This window comes from Lepidochelys kempii, chromosome 8, assembly GCF_965140285.1.
Source record: "Lepidochelys kempii isolate rLepKem1 chromosome 8, rLepKem1.hap1, whole genome shotgun sequence".
NCBI classification, from domain to species: domain Eukaryota; kingdom Metazoa; phylum Chordata; order Testudines; family Cheloniidae; genus Lepidochelys; species Lepidochelys kempii.
The window spans coordinates 53,685,465-53,700,624 of record NC_136387.1 but is presented as its reverse complement, the minus strand read 5'-3'; the positions used below and the strand labels follow the sequence as shown (position 1 = coordinate 53,700,624).

Here is a 15,160-nt window from a genome sequence, read left to right as displayed (position 1 = left end):
GGGGGAACCGGGCTAGAACAGCAGGCGTGGGGCAAGGTTAGCACTGAGAAGCGGACAGAGGCCAGACTCAGTGCAGCGTTACTAGCCCTCCTCTTCCATAAGCACTAAGTTTACTCACAAATTTAAAATCAAAGAAGGAAAAAAATAGGGAATGGGCTTCCCAGGTGACCATGACAAGGACTCAGAAGTGGATTCCTGGGCCATATGGCATGGACCCTGTGTGGGGTCCATATGGACAGTCTGAACGAAGCTCATTCTGTAGTAAGGTGTGGGGGGGAGGGGAGAGAGCATTCGCATCCCTTACCTTTGTCAGCTCCTGAGCATTGGCTAGGTTGTCCACAGCGATGGCCAAGAACACATTCAGCAGGGTGTCTGGGGGCGTTAAGAGTCGACACATCATGTGATAATGGCCTGAGCTTCTACAGTGACCAATGAGGGAACACACAGGACCCCACTCCCTTGACACAGAGGAACGTGCCGGCTTCAGAGAGAGGAAACCAGCACCACTGAAGGGACCAGGCAGTTGAGGGGCCCTACTTCACTTCAGGGATAAACACTCTACTTTTCAGAAGCAGAAAGAAGTTGGATTTGAACCAGGGTGGGAGGGAAGGGGTCCCCCGGCCAGCCTATAGCATGATCCCTCAGCAGGAGACAGGAGCACGGAGTGTCAGGGACACACTTTTTCCTCCATGTCTGAGGGGAATGATTGTGGGACCAGGCTCCCATCCTGGCATTTGTGGTGGGATAGCTGTAGGACAAGGCTCTTACCCCTGCCATGTGAGATGCAGAAAGGAACTTGGGGACACCCACTCCCTTAATATGAACAGAGCACTGAGTCGCTGATGAGCAATGGGAGGAGTTATCCTCTCACAGAGAGACAGGACAGAGGGTGCTCTCTCTAAAACGTAGCAACCAAGAGGATACAGTTTCCAAACAAGGTGAGGATGATGAAGTAGATGGAGGACCACATGCCTGAGCGGACTCCGCCCTGGGAGCGAATCCCATTGTACATCACCTCGTTCCAGTCCTCGCCCGTCAGGATCTGAACAAACAAACAGACAGCACTATCACCCACGCTATTATTTTACATATAGCCCACCAGTTTTCTGTATGCAAATGTGTGCAGGAGGTGGTCCAAGGACGGAGATCCTGTCTCACGGACGATGCTGCCCCACAGCTGGATTACGTGGGGGAGCAGAGATCCGCTCTGTGGTGAGGAGTTAGGTGTCTTCCAGAGATTTTTGGAATCTACAGCATGTGGGAGTAGAACTCCAGCTTTCATTTAATTTAGGGGTGTGGCTCTCCACTCCTTTATGCCAGCGTAACTCACTGAAGGCAATGGAGATACACTGGCATAAGCCCCCATGTAGCTGCATGGAGAACCAAGCCTTAAGCTTAAGAACATAAGAATGGCCCTACTGGGTCAGACCAAAGGTCCATCTAGCCCAGTATCCTGTCTTCAACAGTGGCCGATGCCAGGTGCCCCAGAGGGAATGAACAGAACAAGTAATCAAGTGATCGATCCCCTGTTGCTTATTCCCAGCTTCTGGCAAACAGAGGCAAAAGACATGTGAGGGGAAAAGGCTACACTGGGGAGAATGGGACACTCCCTGCACCTAACAGACCCGAGCAATGCCAGTGTGAGAGCCGAGGGGGGCAGAATGGGGCACCCTCTGACCCCATTCCTGCCCATCCTGGCTAATAGACATTGATGCACCTATCCTCCATGAATTTATCTAGTTCTTTTTTGAACCCTGCTATGGTCTTGGCCTTCACAACATCCTCTGGCAAGGAGTTCCACAGGTTGACTTTGTGTTGTGTGAAGAAATACTTCCTTTTATTTGTTTTAAACCTGCTGCCTATTAATTTCATTTGGTGACCCCTAGTTCTTGTGTTATGAGAAGCAGTAAACAACACTTCCTTATCTACTTTCTCTACACCAGTCATGATTTTATAGACCTCAATCATATCTCCCCTTAGCTGTCTCTTTTCCAAGCTGAAAAATCCCAGTCTTACTAATCTCTCCTCATACGGAAGCTGTTTCATACCCCTAATCATTTTTGTGGTCCTTTTCTGAACCTTTTCCAATTCCAATATATCTTTTTTGGGATGGGGCAACCACATCTGCACAAAGTATTAAAGATGTGGGCGTACCATGAATTTATATAGAGGCAACATGAGAATGTCTGTCCTATTATATATCTCTTTCTTAATTATTCCCAGAATTCTGTTTGCTTTTTTGCCTGCCACTGCACATTGAGTGGATGTTTTCAGAGAACTATCCACAGTGACTCCAAGATCTCTTTCTTGAGTGGTAACAGATAATTTAGACCCCATCATTTTATATGTATAGTTGGGATTATGCTTTCCAATGTGCATTACTTTGCATTTATCAAGCTTCTAGATCTTTTGGTTGTAAAGAGAACTTCAGAACATGAACCACCCCGGGTCATGGATAAGAATCAGATAGGTGGGGGTATTGACTGTATGGTAGAAAAATCCAGCTGCCTCGTTTTTACCAGGCCCCTACCTGAAACACTGTCATGATGGCTGCAGGGAAGGTGTCAAAGTTTGCAGAAGGAGTCCCATCCATGAAATTAAATCTGAAAATGAACCAAAGGGAAATGCACAAGCTGGAATATAGAGGTGGCACCACATCATTGTTTTCTGTCCTCTGAGGTCTGCTGCTCCTATAACAGCCTACCCCATCCATTCACCACTTCCCTTGACTTTCCCTTCTTCTTTGTCCCCATTTCACCTTTATCATGAGACAGATAAGGACCCTGGAGCGCTTGTGCAGGAATCTGAACAGACATCGTGCCCATTTTGCCCTGAACTAGCCTGATCTAAGGTCCTTCAGAAAAAGGAACATCACTGGTAATCTGGTGCGAGTTGGTGGGTCAGTGTTTCCCTTGAAAGGGTGGGAGATGATATTATTCACTGTAAATAAAAGGGCTCCAATCTTCCCTGGCCTTTCATGCACTTACCTGCCTCCAAACAGCTGCATTCCCAACAGGGCAAAGACAACAATGAAGAGGAAAAGGAGGAAGAGCAAGCTGATTATCGACTTCATGGAACTCATCAGGGAGACCACCAAATTCCTCAAGGATGCCCAATACCTGGAAAATGCAGACGATACTGTAGCACTAGCAATAGGACTGTGCAGGACAAGGGGAATCTGGATCTGTGATGGCAGCCAGATGAGAGCGAGGAGCCAGAAGGGGACAGTGAAAGGGCCAGGTGGGCCGAGGGGTAGGGAGCCAATAGGCAGGAATGCATGGTCCTCTTTACTTACTTTGTTATTTTAAATATTCTCAGAAGACGGAGGGCTCGTAAGACACTGATCCCGAAAGAGGTGCCTGGTCTGAAGACAGCCCAGACCACTTCAAAGATGCTTCCCACTGTGACCTGGGGGATCAGAAACACACATGAGAATAGAGCCTGTGCATATAACATGGGCCTAGAGTGTCAAGGACCATAGTAATCACAGGAAGTCCCTCTCAGGTGTGCAATTCCGTGTGATGCTCAGTCCTATGTAATCAGAAGCTAGTAGTTTGGATCTCAGTACTGCTGTAACAGACTATGTTGCTTGCCTTCCTATCCCTTCTACAAGGCACACCCCCTCCCCACAGCCCTCTGGACTGTTCTGCTGTCCTACAGCATTTGCCCTAGTTTCACGTGCTGCTTACCCCACAGTCAAAGCAGTTGAAAGAGGAATGAAAGTAAAGGCGCAGCCCCATTCCATACATCTTTAAGGACATCTCCAGGAGGAAGAGCCCAAGGAACAGGAACTCTGCATAGTCTGAAACAGGGAAATTCAGGTGCATTAGCTACACATCTGCTTCTCCTTATCTGTGATTAGAATACAGTGTAAAGAGCTGATACAGTGACCCCTGCATGGGGTGTCAGCAGACAAACCTTCAGCACTCCAGGACAAACCTCTACCACTTGATCTAAAGGAATAACTCCATTAGCTGGTTGCAGCTGTAGGTTATTAAGCTCTAGTGGCCCAGCCACTTTGACATGCATTTCTGTGCTGGGACAAAGGATTCCACTCCGACCTGTCTCAGAGGGTGTTAATTAGTCTTTGTTCATTACATTACTATAGCAGGGTAAACTTACTGTTATGTCCCCACTTCACACTGACACAAAACAGAGTCACTTCCCTTGAAATCTGTATTGGATTTGAATGACATGGGTCCAGTCAAACTCATTCTTGTTTATCTGCTGGGAGGGAAGCAGAACTGAAAAGGATTTCAGTGATAATGAGCAAGACCTCGGGCATCAGTAGAAATGGGCTGTGTACAATATTCTGGGTGGCAAGCGTGATTCTGATCTCCCTACAGGTTCGTGCCAGTCTGACTCCATTGATCTCAATGGAGTTCACTACTGATTGACACTGGGGTGACAAGAGAATCAGCCAACAGCTAAAGATCTTCCTGTAACAGGCTGTGAGTTGCTGCCCCCTCCAGTCCTCCTGGAAAGGCGGCAAACCATGCCATATGCTGATCATCCTGGGGCTCCAAGCACCCACATGCCTTGCTTGCACAGATGGCTGACCCGGGGTCAGGGGGACTGGTGTTCTGTACAGCCTGTGTCGCTGTAACATACCCAGACAAAGAGGGGGACCTGAAACTCACAGAGGAGGTGGGTGAGCCACGGAGGCTGGTTGTGATGGACAATGGCCACACAGGCAGTGTTGAGAGCCACCACGCTCAAGACGGTCCAATAAAACACTTGGGATTTCACCATATGGCGAACGGAGATGCGCAGAAGTCGCTCCTTGTGCCGGAAATAGGAGGCACCATCCACTTTAGCGCTCCTGATGCTGCCACGAGCAAGAGGGGTACCTGAGGAAGAGAGGCCAGGAGAGAACAATGGAACACAGTGGTTTTGCTCAGCAGAGGACCTGAGCAGGTCAAACTCCCTTCTGACCAGGGGATGGGAAGAATTATTTCTTCACTCAAGGGCTCCACTATGGCAGGATGGGCTTAACCTGCCAGCTTCTATACAAGCTCTGTAATGCATTAGAAACAGGGAATATCCATTCCCTGTGCTAACAACGGACAGAAACATAAGGTCTTCGTCCATGTCCACTTTGGCTTTGCTCCCCACAGGATTTTAGAAGATGCTCCACATCATTAGAGGACTTGTAGGGAGGAGACTCTGGACTGCCTTAGCACTGGGCTCCGAGTCAGAGTCTTTCACACTGGCTGGCGAACCGGTCTCCACTCACCCACAGAGGAGATATCGACGCAATGTTCGTCACTTGAGTCACGATTCACGGCTTCTGTCCGGTTCCTTTTGATGGTTGCTCTCCTGAGCACTGGAAATGAAGAAGAGGGGAGCTCTAGTTACCACTGCATCTAAATGCTGAGCACAGACTGTTCGACTGTCTCCTACCCAGGCTGTTCCTTGGTACCCAGCTAACCCGGTAACAGGGGTCTCAGTAACTGAATGGGGCTGCCATCCAGTTCCCAGCACTCAAGCCAAGTCCGGCGCTCTACGAGAGAGGCTGCAGATTGGCTCCATGCTCTTTGGCGTGTTTCACCCTTCCTAACTAGGAGAGGCTGCTGTTGAGCCCCACTGCTCTAACATGATAGCCTCCGGTTAACCAGCAGAAACAGTAGTTTGGGTCCCAGCACCCCCGACAAACACCTATCTGGTTCCCATTGCTCTAGTGAGCTAAACTGGAGGTTGCAGCTGGAGGCAGAAAAGGGAATGCAGCTACATGAGCTAGCTTATTGTTTTCCTTACCTTCCAAGGCTGAGGTCCCAGCATTTTTATTCTCTTCAGCCAGCATTACTTCTTCTGCAGAAAAACAAATGGTTTAGTAAATTGTCTCCAAGTGTCTGATATGCCAGGGAATGAAAGAAAGAAAGCTCAGAGCTCCCACAGACCTCATGTCTGGCGCTCCCAGCCAGAGAGAGGAGGAAGGGCAGTGAGGAAGAAAGAGACACAGAACCCGTCAGAATCATAGAAGTGTAGGAGTGGAAGGGACCTTGACAGGCCATCTAGCCCAGTCCCCTGCACTGAGGCAGGACTCAGTATTATCTAGACCATCCCTGACAGGTGTTTGTCTGACCTGTTCTTAAAAACCTCCAATGATGGAGATTCCACAACCTGCCTAGGCAATTTATTCCAGTGCTTAACCACCATAACAGTTAGGAAGTTTTCCCTAATGTCCAACATAAATCTCACTTGCTGCAATTTAAGCCCATTGCTTCTTGTCCTGGCCTCCGTGGATAAGTAGAACTATTTTTAACCATCTCTTTATAACAACTTTCTATGTACTTGAAGACTGTTACCATGTCCCCACTCAGTCTTCCCTTCTCCAGACTAAACAAACCAAATTTTTTCAAGCTTCCCTCATAGGTCATGTTTTCTAGACCTTTAATTATTTATTTGTTGATCTTCTCTGGGCTTTCTCCAATTTGTCCACATCTTGCCTGAAATGTGGTGCCCAGAACTGGATACAGTACTACAGCTGAGGCCTTATTAGTGCTGAGTAGAGCGGAAGAATTACTTCCTGTGTCTTGTTTACCACACTCCTGCTAATACAAACCAGAATGATATTCGCTTTTTTTGCAACCGTGTTACACTGCTAACTCATATTTAGTTTGTGATCCACCATAGCCCTCAGTACTCCTTCCTAGGCAGCCATTTCCCGTTTTGTATTTGTGCAACTGATTATTCTTTCCTAAACTGAGTATTTTTTATTTGTCCTCTTTGAATTTCATCCTGTTTATTTCAGACCCTTTCTCCAGTTTGTCAAGAGCATTTTGAATGTGTTTTGAAGGTGAAACGATGGAGGAAAGGCAGCATCCATTACAGGAGAAAGCCATGTAGTGAAGTGGAACAGTTCCACCATATGACAGCAACACGAGATAACACATGATTAGTCAGGAGATGCTGCTGCATTGCCATTCGCGTTGATTAGAACCGTACTAATGTGCAGTGGAGACTGGGAGCTCCACCATGGCTTCCTGCACCTTGTGAATGAGCAGATATGATTTGACAGCAGTGGAAAGAGTGAGCTACACAACACTATGTCAGCCAATCGGAAAGAAAAATGACTTCCAATCCACTGTCCTGCTGCCTCCTCCAAGAGGTAAGTTATCTTAAAGGCTAACAAAGATGTTTAATAAGTAGAGCCGGGCTATGTTTTTAGACAAATGTTTATTCATTTATTCGATGAAAAATGCAGTTTTAGTTGACCTTAAACTATTCACAAATTTTGACACAAATAATTTTGGTTAGTCACAAAATGGCCACAGGAGGAGGAGGTGGTCATGCTACCACCCCTCCATTATAGCCTTTCGCCCAGTGATTAGGGCACTCCCTGGGTTGTGGGAGATGCAGATTCAAATCCCTACTCTAGAACAGACCCAAAACGGGACCTTTTCAATTCACCGAAAATTCTGAAAAATTTCAGATTCGGTTTGATGAGAACTGATTTTTTTATCCAAAATTCTTGGGTCTCCAAAACATGCCTGGAAATCCCCACTCTCCCTTGCAGGATTCCCAGTACGCCCTGCTTCCACTCAGAGCAGAAATACCATAGAAACAACACTTTGTGTTGTATTTGAGGGCTTATTTTTCTGTCCCCAGCCAGAACCAGGAAGCACATAGGCATGAACCAAAACCCTAGATCCAAACTCTCCCAAAACTGGAGAAGTCTGGAACTAGATTTACAGCTGAACTTTGTGGCTCAGGCAAATCTTGAAGTTAACAAAACTTCTGTGAATCTCAACACATTGTTGGTATGAGTTTTGAATGAAGGTGCAAGTCTTTTCTTATTTTATCTGAATCCACTCCCCCAATCCTATTTAAAACCCCTTCCTACACACCATGCCCTAAACAGAATCCTTTGGCTAAATTCTTCAGTGACAAAATGAGGACATAAGTGACACACTGGTGACAAGTTAGAAAACAGGTGTGATATCCAAAGTCTATATCATGCCTATTTGGAAATCTTTAGTTGTGCAGAAAAAACCTTCGTTTTCTTAGATTCAGTCATAGGTTGGGAGCTGGGGACGGAGTTGCTCACAAAGGGACCATGCATCCAGTCAGAAAACCCTGCAGAGGTGGAACTGGCTGGAAAGTGACTAACTGACCCTCACCTACTCTAACTTATGGCCCCACCATGGTAGATAACTTCAGAAAATTCAAAGCCCACCCAGGCCTCTCAGTGTTACGGGAAGTCTGACCACACAGAGTTTCAATATTTAAAATATGAAATTGGCACCTGTAGATAACTCCTACGTACACACACAAATCTTTGTTAGAGTGAAGTGAAGCGCATGCCGGTGGTATGACTTGTATACGACCTTTCAGTAATGTGATAGTTAAAAGAAAATCGCAAAAAAACAAACATTAGAAACCAAGGATATTCAGGGTTAAACTAGAAACCCAAATCTGCGAACATATGAATGTTCACAGCTAAGTTACCAAACTGCCTTAACTCTGTTCCCGTATAAATGCTAACCTATCATTGGCCCTTCTTTGCATGCACAATATTAAAAATAGGTTTCAGAGTAGCAGCCGTGTTAGTCTGTATTCACAAAAAGAAAAGGAGTACTAGTGGGACCTTAGAGACTAACCAATTTATTTGAGCATAAGCTTTCGTGAGCTACAGCTCACTTCATCGGATGCATACTGTGGAAAATATAGAAGATGTTTATATACATACAAACCATGAAAAAATGGGTGTTTACCACTACAAAAGGTTTTCTCTCCCCCTACCCCACTCTCCTGCTGGTAATAGCTTATCTAAAGTGATCACTCTCCTTACAATGTGTATGATAATCAAGGTGGGCCATTTCCAGCACAAATCCACATTGTAAGGAGAGTGATACACAAATACACATTGTAAGGAGAGTGATCACTTTAGATAAGCAATTACCAGCAGGAGAGTGGGGTAGGGGGAGAGAAAACCTTTTGTAGTGGTAAACACCCATTTTTTCATGGTTTGTATGTATATAAACATCTTCTGTATTTTTCACAGTATGCATCCGATGAAGTGAGCTGTAGCTCATGAAAGCTCACGCTCAAATAAATTGGTTAGTCTCTAAGGTGCCACTAGTACTCCTTTTCTTAATATTAAAAATAAACTCCCCGGAATGTGGGCTTGATAATCTGGTTTGTACATCTACGTTTCCAACACAGCTCCTAAGTGCTATGCTGGGGTCATCACACCTGCTGAGGCTGTTTTCCTGAGAGCCCTGAGTTCATGATCTGAGGCCGGGAGGGTTGTGCACATGGAGATGTGTTAGCTCGGTCACTAATGACACCTGGACAAACGGCTGCCCCATGGAAGCATTAGCGCTGAGCTCCCAGGATCAGCTCGTTCCTGAGGATGGGGAATGCTAGCATACTGACAGCAATCGGTCAGACTCCTGTCCGTGTGCTGTGCATGACCGCAATGGTGGTCATACAGCAGCATAAGCACTCTGGCTTCCATGCTACAGTGAGCTCCGTGCAGGCACAGGGATCTCCCTGCGGGGAGCTCCCTGCAGGACTGGTGGGTGGAGGTTGTATGGAGCGCTAGAATTGCGGCCAAACTACTTGGTACTGAAGGATAAGTATGAATTTCTGATTTCCTCAGGGCATCCTTATGGGAGAAGAGTGAAAATCTTTCAGCTGTGTCATTGGGCAGATGTGTTAATGGGTACTAAAGTTAGCGCCAATGCTCATAGGCTACAAAACACGTTGTCCCACCCACTCCGCCCGGGATATAGACCTGCCTTGTTGTGCACATTCAGTATCACAGTGTACCAAAGAAATACACACCCAAGCCAAATCCTGCCCTCACTTCGACCCCCGTCACCTCCTCGGATGGCAGTGGATTTGCGCACTTGTAACCGAAGGCAGAATTCAGCCCAACCGTGGCACCTTTCATGCCCTTTGGCCGCCAATGCGCAATTCAGTCACATGTGACTCAGCAGAACCCTTTCTGCCCCGGTGAAATATTTTGTGGGGGAAGCGTGCGGCAGAGCCAGTCTGGGTGTGGGGGAGGAGCAGAGAACCGTATGGACCCACAAGCTGTACAATACGGAGCTAATTCATTAATCAGTGATGGCAGCCTCCGACTTCGCAGGCATCTGCTGAACTACAGAGCGAGCGCAGCAGCTCCCCTCCCCCGAGCCAGTGGGGTCACCCTCTCAGTCACATTGAAACACTGACCCTAGGCCTGCCACCAGCCTTACCTGCTTTGTCTATCCAGGCCCGATAGCCGTTCAATTCCCGTTCGATCTGCTGCTGGCGCCGCAGCTTCATGAAGGCTCTGCGGTTCTCCACCCGCTCTCGCTCTTTGGCAAATTCCCTGTAGACACAGAAGGGCAACGTTGGTTTTATTGAGGGATCGTGGCACGGCTGGGATAAAGGAGAGGTGTGTGTGTGTGAGAGAGAGAGAGAGAGAGCAGGGCAGCATGGCAAGGGCGTGGGTGTGGGGGGGTGTGCGCAGGGAGACATGGCCAGGACCATGGGAGGGGGGTGTGCGCGTGCACAGGGTGATATGGCGGGGATCATGTTGCGGGGGGAGTGCGCACGCAGGGTGTTATGGTTGGGGCCATTGATGTGTGTGTGTGTGTGTGTGTGTTTGTGCACGCGCACACAAGGTGGTATAGCTGGGACCCTCGGGGTGTGTGGGTGCGTGCAAGGTGGTATGGCTGAGACCACTGGGGGGGGCTGTGTGCAGGGTGGCACAGCTGGGACCATGGGGTGTGTGTGTGTGTGTGTGTGTGTGTGTGCGTAGGGTGGCACAGCTAGGAACATGGGGTGTGTGTGTGTGTGAGACAGAGAGAGAGACAGAGAGAGAGTGAGTGCAGGTGGTGTGTGTGTGCGCGAGCACGCATGCAGGGCAGTATGGTTGGAACCACTGGGATGTGTATGTGTATGCGTGTGTGGGTGTGCGTGCAGGGTGGCATGGCTGGGGCCATGGGGGGTGGGGGGGTTTGCAGGGTGGCATGGCTGGGGCCATGGGGTGGGGGGGTTTGCAGGGTGGCATGGCTGGGGCCATGGGGGGTGGGGGGGTTTGCAGGGCGGCATGGCTGGGGCCATGGGGGGTGGGGGGGTTTGCAGGGCGGCATGGCTGGGGCCATGGGGGGGGGTTTGCAGGGTGGTATGGCTGGGGCCATTGGGGGGTGGGGGGGTTTGCAGGGTGGTATGGCTGGGGCCATTGGGGGGGGGGGTTTGCAGGGTGGCATGGCTGGGACCATGGCGCGTGTGTGCGTGCAGGACAGCACAGCAGGGTCAGTGGCAGGGCTGGAACAGTTGGGGTAGAAGGGTGGGCCCGGGGCAGCATGGTTGGGACAGGGGACGGGGGACAGCTCTCAGGGCACAGTGTGGGGTGGCAGGCTTCGAGGGATGGACAGAAGGATACCTGGGAGGAATGGGAGGAGAGCCAGCACAGTGGAGGGGTGGTCACACAGCTGGCCGGCTAGGACACAGGGAAGCCAGAGGGATGGCTGAGGCAGATGGAAACACTGCCCTCAGACTGAGGCACATGGAGGAAGTCTGGCTGGAGCAGATGGGTGAGATGAACAAATCTACTGAGCCAAAGCATCAGTATAACTGGGATGAAGGGGATCAATGGATGGGACCACGGTACTGATTAAACAAATCTACAGTGTGGCGCAAGGAGTGCGGTGAACAGGTAGGAAAAGTAAGGAGGGGTGGGGGAGAGAGGAGTGAAGTTGATGAATGTGCAATGACATCCCCATGTTCTCCAGCATCCCAGACCAGGGGCAGTCCTGCCCAGCACCAGTGCATCATCCAGAGGGGCAGGTTATGGCCCAGATACTAATTCAACTCTCCCTCCTCCAAGTGCTCACCAAGGTCTGCCTCCTCCCCCTGCCCCCGCCACCCACTGACCCCTTTCAAAGGTGTGGGAGGCACGAGTGGGCGGGACATGCAGATGCTCTGCAGACTCCTTGGCGTCCCTCCACTTGGATGGGAGGAAAGAAATAGCAGATGGGACCTGAGAAGGGGCATGCACAGTGGGTGAAGAGCCAACCCTGGGCAACCCCAGGGGGTGGGCAGACCGGGGCGGGTAGAGCCAGTCCCTGCAGTGCTTGATTCAGGAAGCCAGGTGAGAGCGTTCCTGCTGCATGAACTGATAGTCTCTCGGCCCATCTCCCAGAGAGATGCTTAAAATGCAACTCAGTCACTACGTGCTGGCTTGTAGTAGGCACAGCTCCTCTTCACACACACTGCAGTGCTGCTGGGAGGTGGGGGGGGGGGCAGAATGCATTAAGACAAAATTTATTCCACTGCAGCCCTGCCATGTGCTCCATGGATCTGTGCAAGCTGGGGAAGGCTGGGGTGCAGACGTGAGAGGATGGGAACTCCCAGTAACTCCAGCCTTCTCCAGCCACAAGGTGAAGGCGAGCTGGCCTCTAGACTGGCCTCTCTCTCCCCACCTCCAAAGAGCTGACAGCCCAGCATGGGAATGAGAAGGAGAATCAAAAATGACCAACGTGACCTAGGTGAACACATTTTTCCACCCTTGCTGCATGGCACTGACTGAGCACTGCGATCCCACCCGGCCAAAGAGACGCTCCATCTCTCAGTCATGGAAAACAGATCAGGCAGATATTTTAAGTTCGCAGCCTCCTCAGTGCCTGGCTTCAGGGCCCCTTCTGCCAGGACAGCGGGGCGGGGCAGGGGGGGAGAACGACTCTCAGGGGGATGGGCAGAGGGCCCCTCAGCATGCCACTTGATTCACTGACAGTTCATGGGTTTGCTCTGAATCAAGGGCCCAAGGGTTTGGGAATTTAACCTTTGAGGCTATCTGCATGCCCCTTCTGCTCCCAGACAGCTCTCAAACACTGAGACTGCCCCCCACTCCCAACAGGGCTCGTCCAAGGTGACCCAGGCCAGGAAGGCTGTAGCAGAGCTGGGAACCCAGCTCTCCTGAGTCCCAGTCCAGGGCCTTAACCACTGGAACATCCTACCTCTGTTGTCTTATTTCTCCTTCTTATTTAGTCACCCATTCCTTGTTTGAGGGAAGGCTGTTGATCACATGTGCACTAGCACAGGGCATTGGGGACATTTTCCAAGCCAAAAATACACAGCTATACATCTGGGCAAACCCTACAGTGATTCGGCTGCATGGGAAGTCATTTCTTTTCCTCAGGTTTACTCGTACAGCACAGAGCACACTGGGTCATTTGGTGCAATGATCATAAAGCTCAGCTAAATCTGATCAGGTCTGTCAGCAGGAGCCCCCACACACCAGTCAGACAGGGGCAGGTGAGGAAAGGAAACAGAGGAGTAGCCTTCCCTATTTTAATACTTTACTATCTTTAAGAAGAAACAAACAGATTAGTAAGTTTCAAAGGAAGATCTGACACACAAGTAAGGGTTCTCTCTGGGGCACCGCTAATGATCAGCCCTCCTGCTTCATAGTCCAAGCTGTTCCTCACTCAAGAGGCAGGAGGAGATTTCCCCTCTGTAGGATAAGGTTGCATGACTGGGGCTAGATTTTCAAACAGAACTCAGCTCCCAGTTAGGCACCTGCACAATTGGGCCAGGTTTTCCAGAGTTTAGCACCCGACACGCTGAGCTGTTTTGAAAACCTGGCCCAGTTTGTGGGTGCTGAGCTCCTTTGAAAATTCTGACCTTAGGAATTGTGTGTGTGTTGGGGGGGGGGCGTGGACGGGTTAAACCTTTCTCTGAAACGTCCAGATTTGGCTGTGTCCAGAGAGAGGACACTGGACTACTGGGTCTGGTCTGGTGTCTCCTATAGTTACGATCATAAAAGGAAACCACAGAAGCTTAAATCTATGACTGGATTCCCTTTGCACTCCAGCATACACCTGTAAACATCAGGAAACTCAGTGTAAAGGCTGAGATTCCTTCCTTAACCCACCACCATTGTACTTGCATGCTACTGGCTCACCACCCTCTGAGAATCTTACCTACTGCAATTCCTAGGCACACCACGGGACAGCTAGAGAAAATGGAGTTTCTGCATCAACTCTAGCTTACTCCTGACTGGTTAAGCCCTTGATGGCACTAGAACAGGAGGCATTTGTGGCTGGAGACCCAACTACCAGGTGGGTTAACTCCCAGCTCCATGGCAGCCATGCCTGATGCAGGAGCTGCTCCTCCATTTCCACCCATCCCCATCCCTTATGCACCTGAACTGAGGGTCAAAGGATTAATCTACGTGAGGGAGAACTTCTTAAAGGTTTGTAGGGAGACCCCTCACTCAGGAGAAGCTGCTTTGCTTTAGTGATCAGCAATGCATGGTTCTCTGATTCAGTACAAACAAAGCTTTTGTGTATGGATTCAGGGTCTCTTGCTGTTGTCATAGTAACCCAGTCAGAAATGAACCCCTCCGGGATGGGCAAGCCTGCAAGATGCAAAGACATACTTACATACACGCAAACAGCTCTACAAGTCTGCACACATGAGCATTAATGCTCATACACTGGAACCCAGAGGCTCACCCATCTGTAGGTTTTGCACACCCACACGCTGGACATACACAAAGAAAAGCACACAGATGCAGACAAATCTGTGACCATACCAGCACATATATACACCATGCCAATCATTCGCAAAAGAAAACATGCACACACCTGAGGCTTCACACTCACGCCCCAGATTACTCAGGCAGCAACACACACATAGAGCCTACCCAAATGTATGAAAACACATGAAAGAAAGAAATCCATAAATACAATCTTCTGCAATCACACACATGATCAAAGATGTACATGCAAACAACATATATACACACAGGCAGGAAAACACACAAACACATATACACACCATGCACCAGTGCAAACTTGCATACATACATTCCCATAACTATATATAGATATGCATATGCTAATACGCAAATAGAACCATATACCTATACTTACAGTCACTCAAAATGCATGATCATATGCTGACAATTCTGGTTTACAAACTTGTGTACACATATCAGTGACCATATCCATAAGCAAACATGCACCCTTCTGTATGCTGCTATACAGAATGACCACATACCAATATGAACAAATATGCAGGACTACATACACTTATGTATGTATGGAGCAAAAGGTCGATGCAGAAACAGAAACATGGGAGAATACGCCAAGTAACACACCTATGGAACTGAAATGCACAGGCTCATACGCATACTGCTTGCAGGCATGGCACGCAC

At 49.0% G+C, this 15,160-nt stretch overlaps 1 protein-coding gene across 1 annotated transcript in view; it reads right to left on the bottom strand.

Moving 5' to 3' along the window:
* CACNA1E (calcium voltage-gated channel subunit alpha1 E) overlaps positions 1-15,160 on the bottom strand; it is a 420,129-nt gene that overhangs the window by 89,963 nt on the left and 315,006 nt on the right. Inside the window, exons 11-20 of the mRNA XM_073356587.2 lie at positions 10,209-10,324; positions 5,758-5,811; positions 5,237-5,326; positions 4,641-4,850; positions 3,690-3,802; positions 3,296-3,408; positions 2,988-3,119; positions 2,531-2,603; positions 925-1,042; positions 305-372 (exon numbers count right to left, since the gene is read on the bottom strand). Of these exons, the coding sequence (XP_073212688.1) occupies positions 305-372; positions 925-1,042; positions 2,531-2,603; positions 2,988-3,119; positions 3,296-3,408; positions 3,690-3,802; positions 4,641-4,850; positions 5,237-5,326; positions 5,758-5,811; positions 10,209-10,324 (1,087 nt within the window). The remainder of the gene's footprint in view (positions 1-304; positions 373-924; positions 1,043-2,530; positions 2,604-2,987; positions 3,120-3,295; positions 3,409-3,689; positions 3,803-4,640; positions 4,851-5,236; positions 5,327-5,757; positions 5,812-10,208; positions 10,325-15,160) is intronic.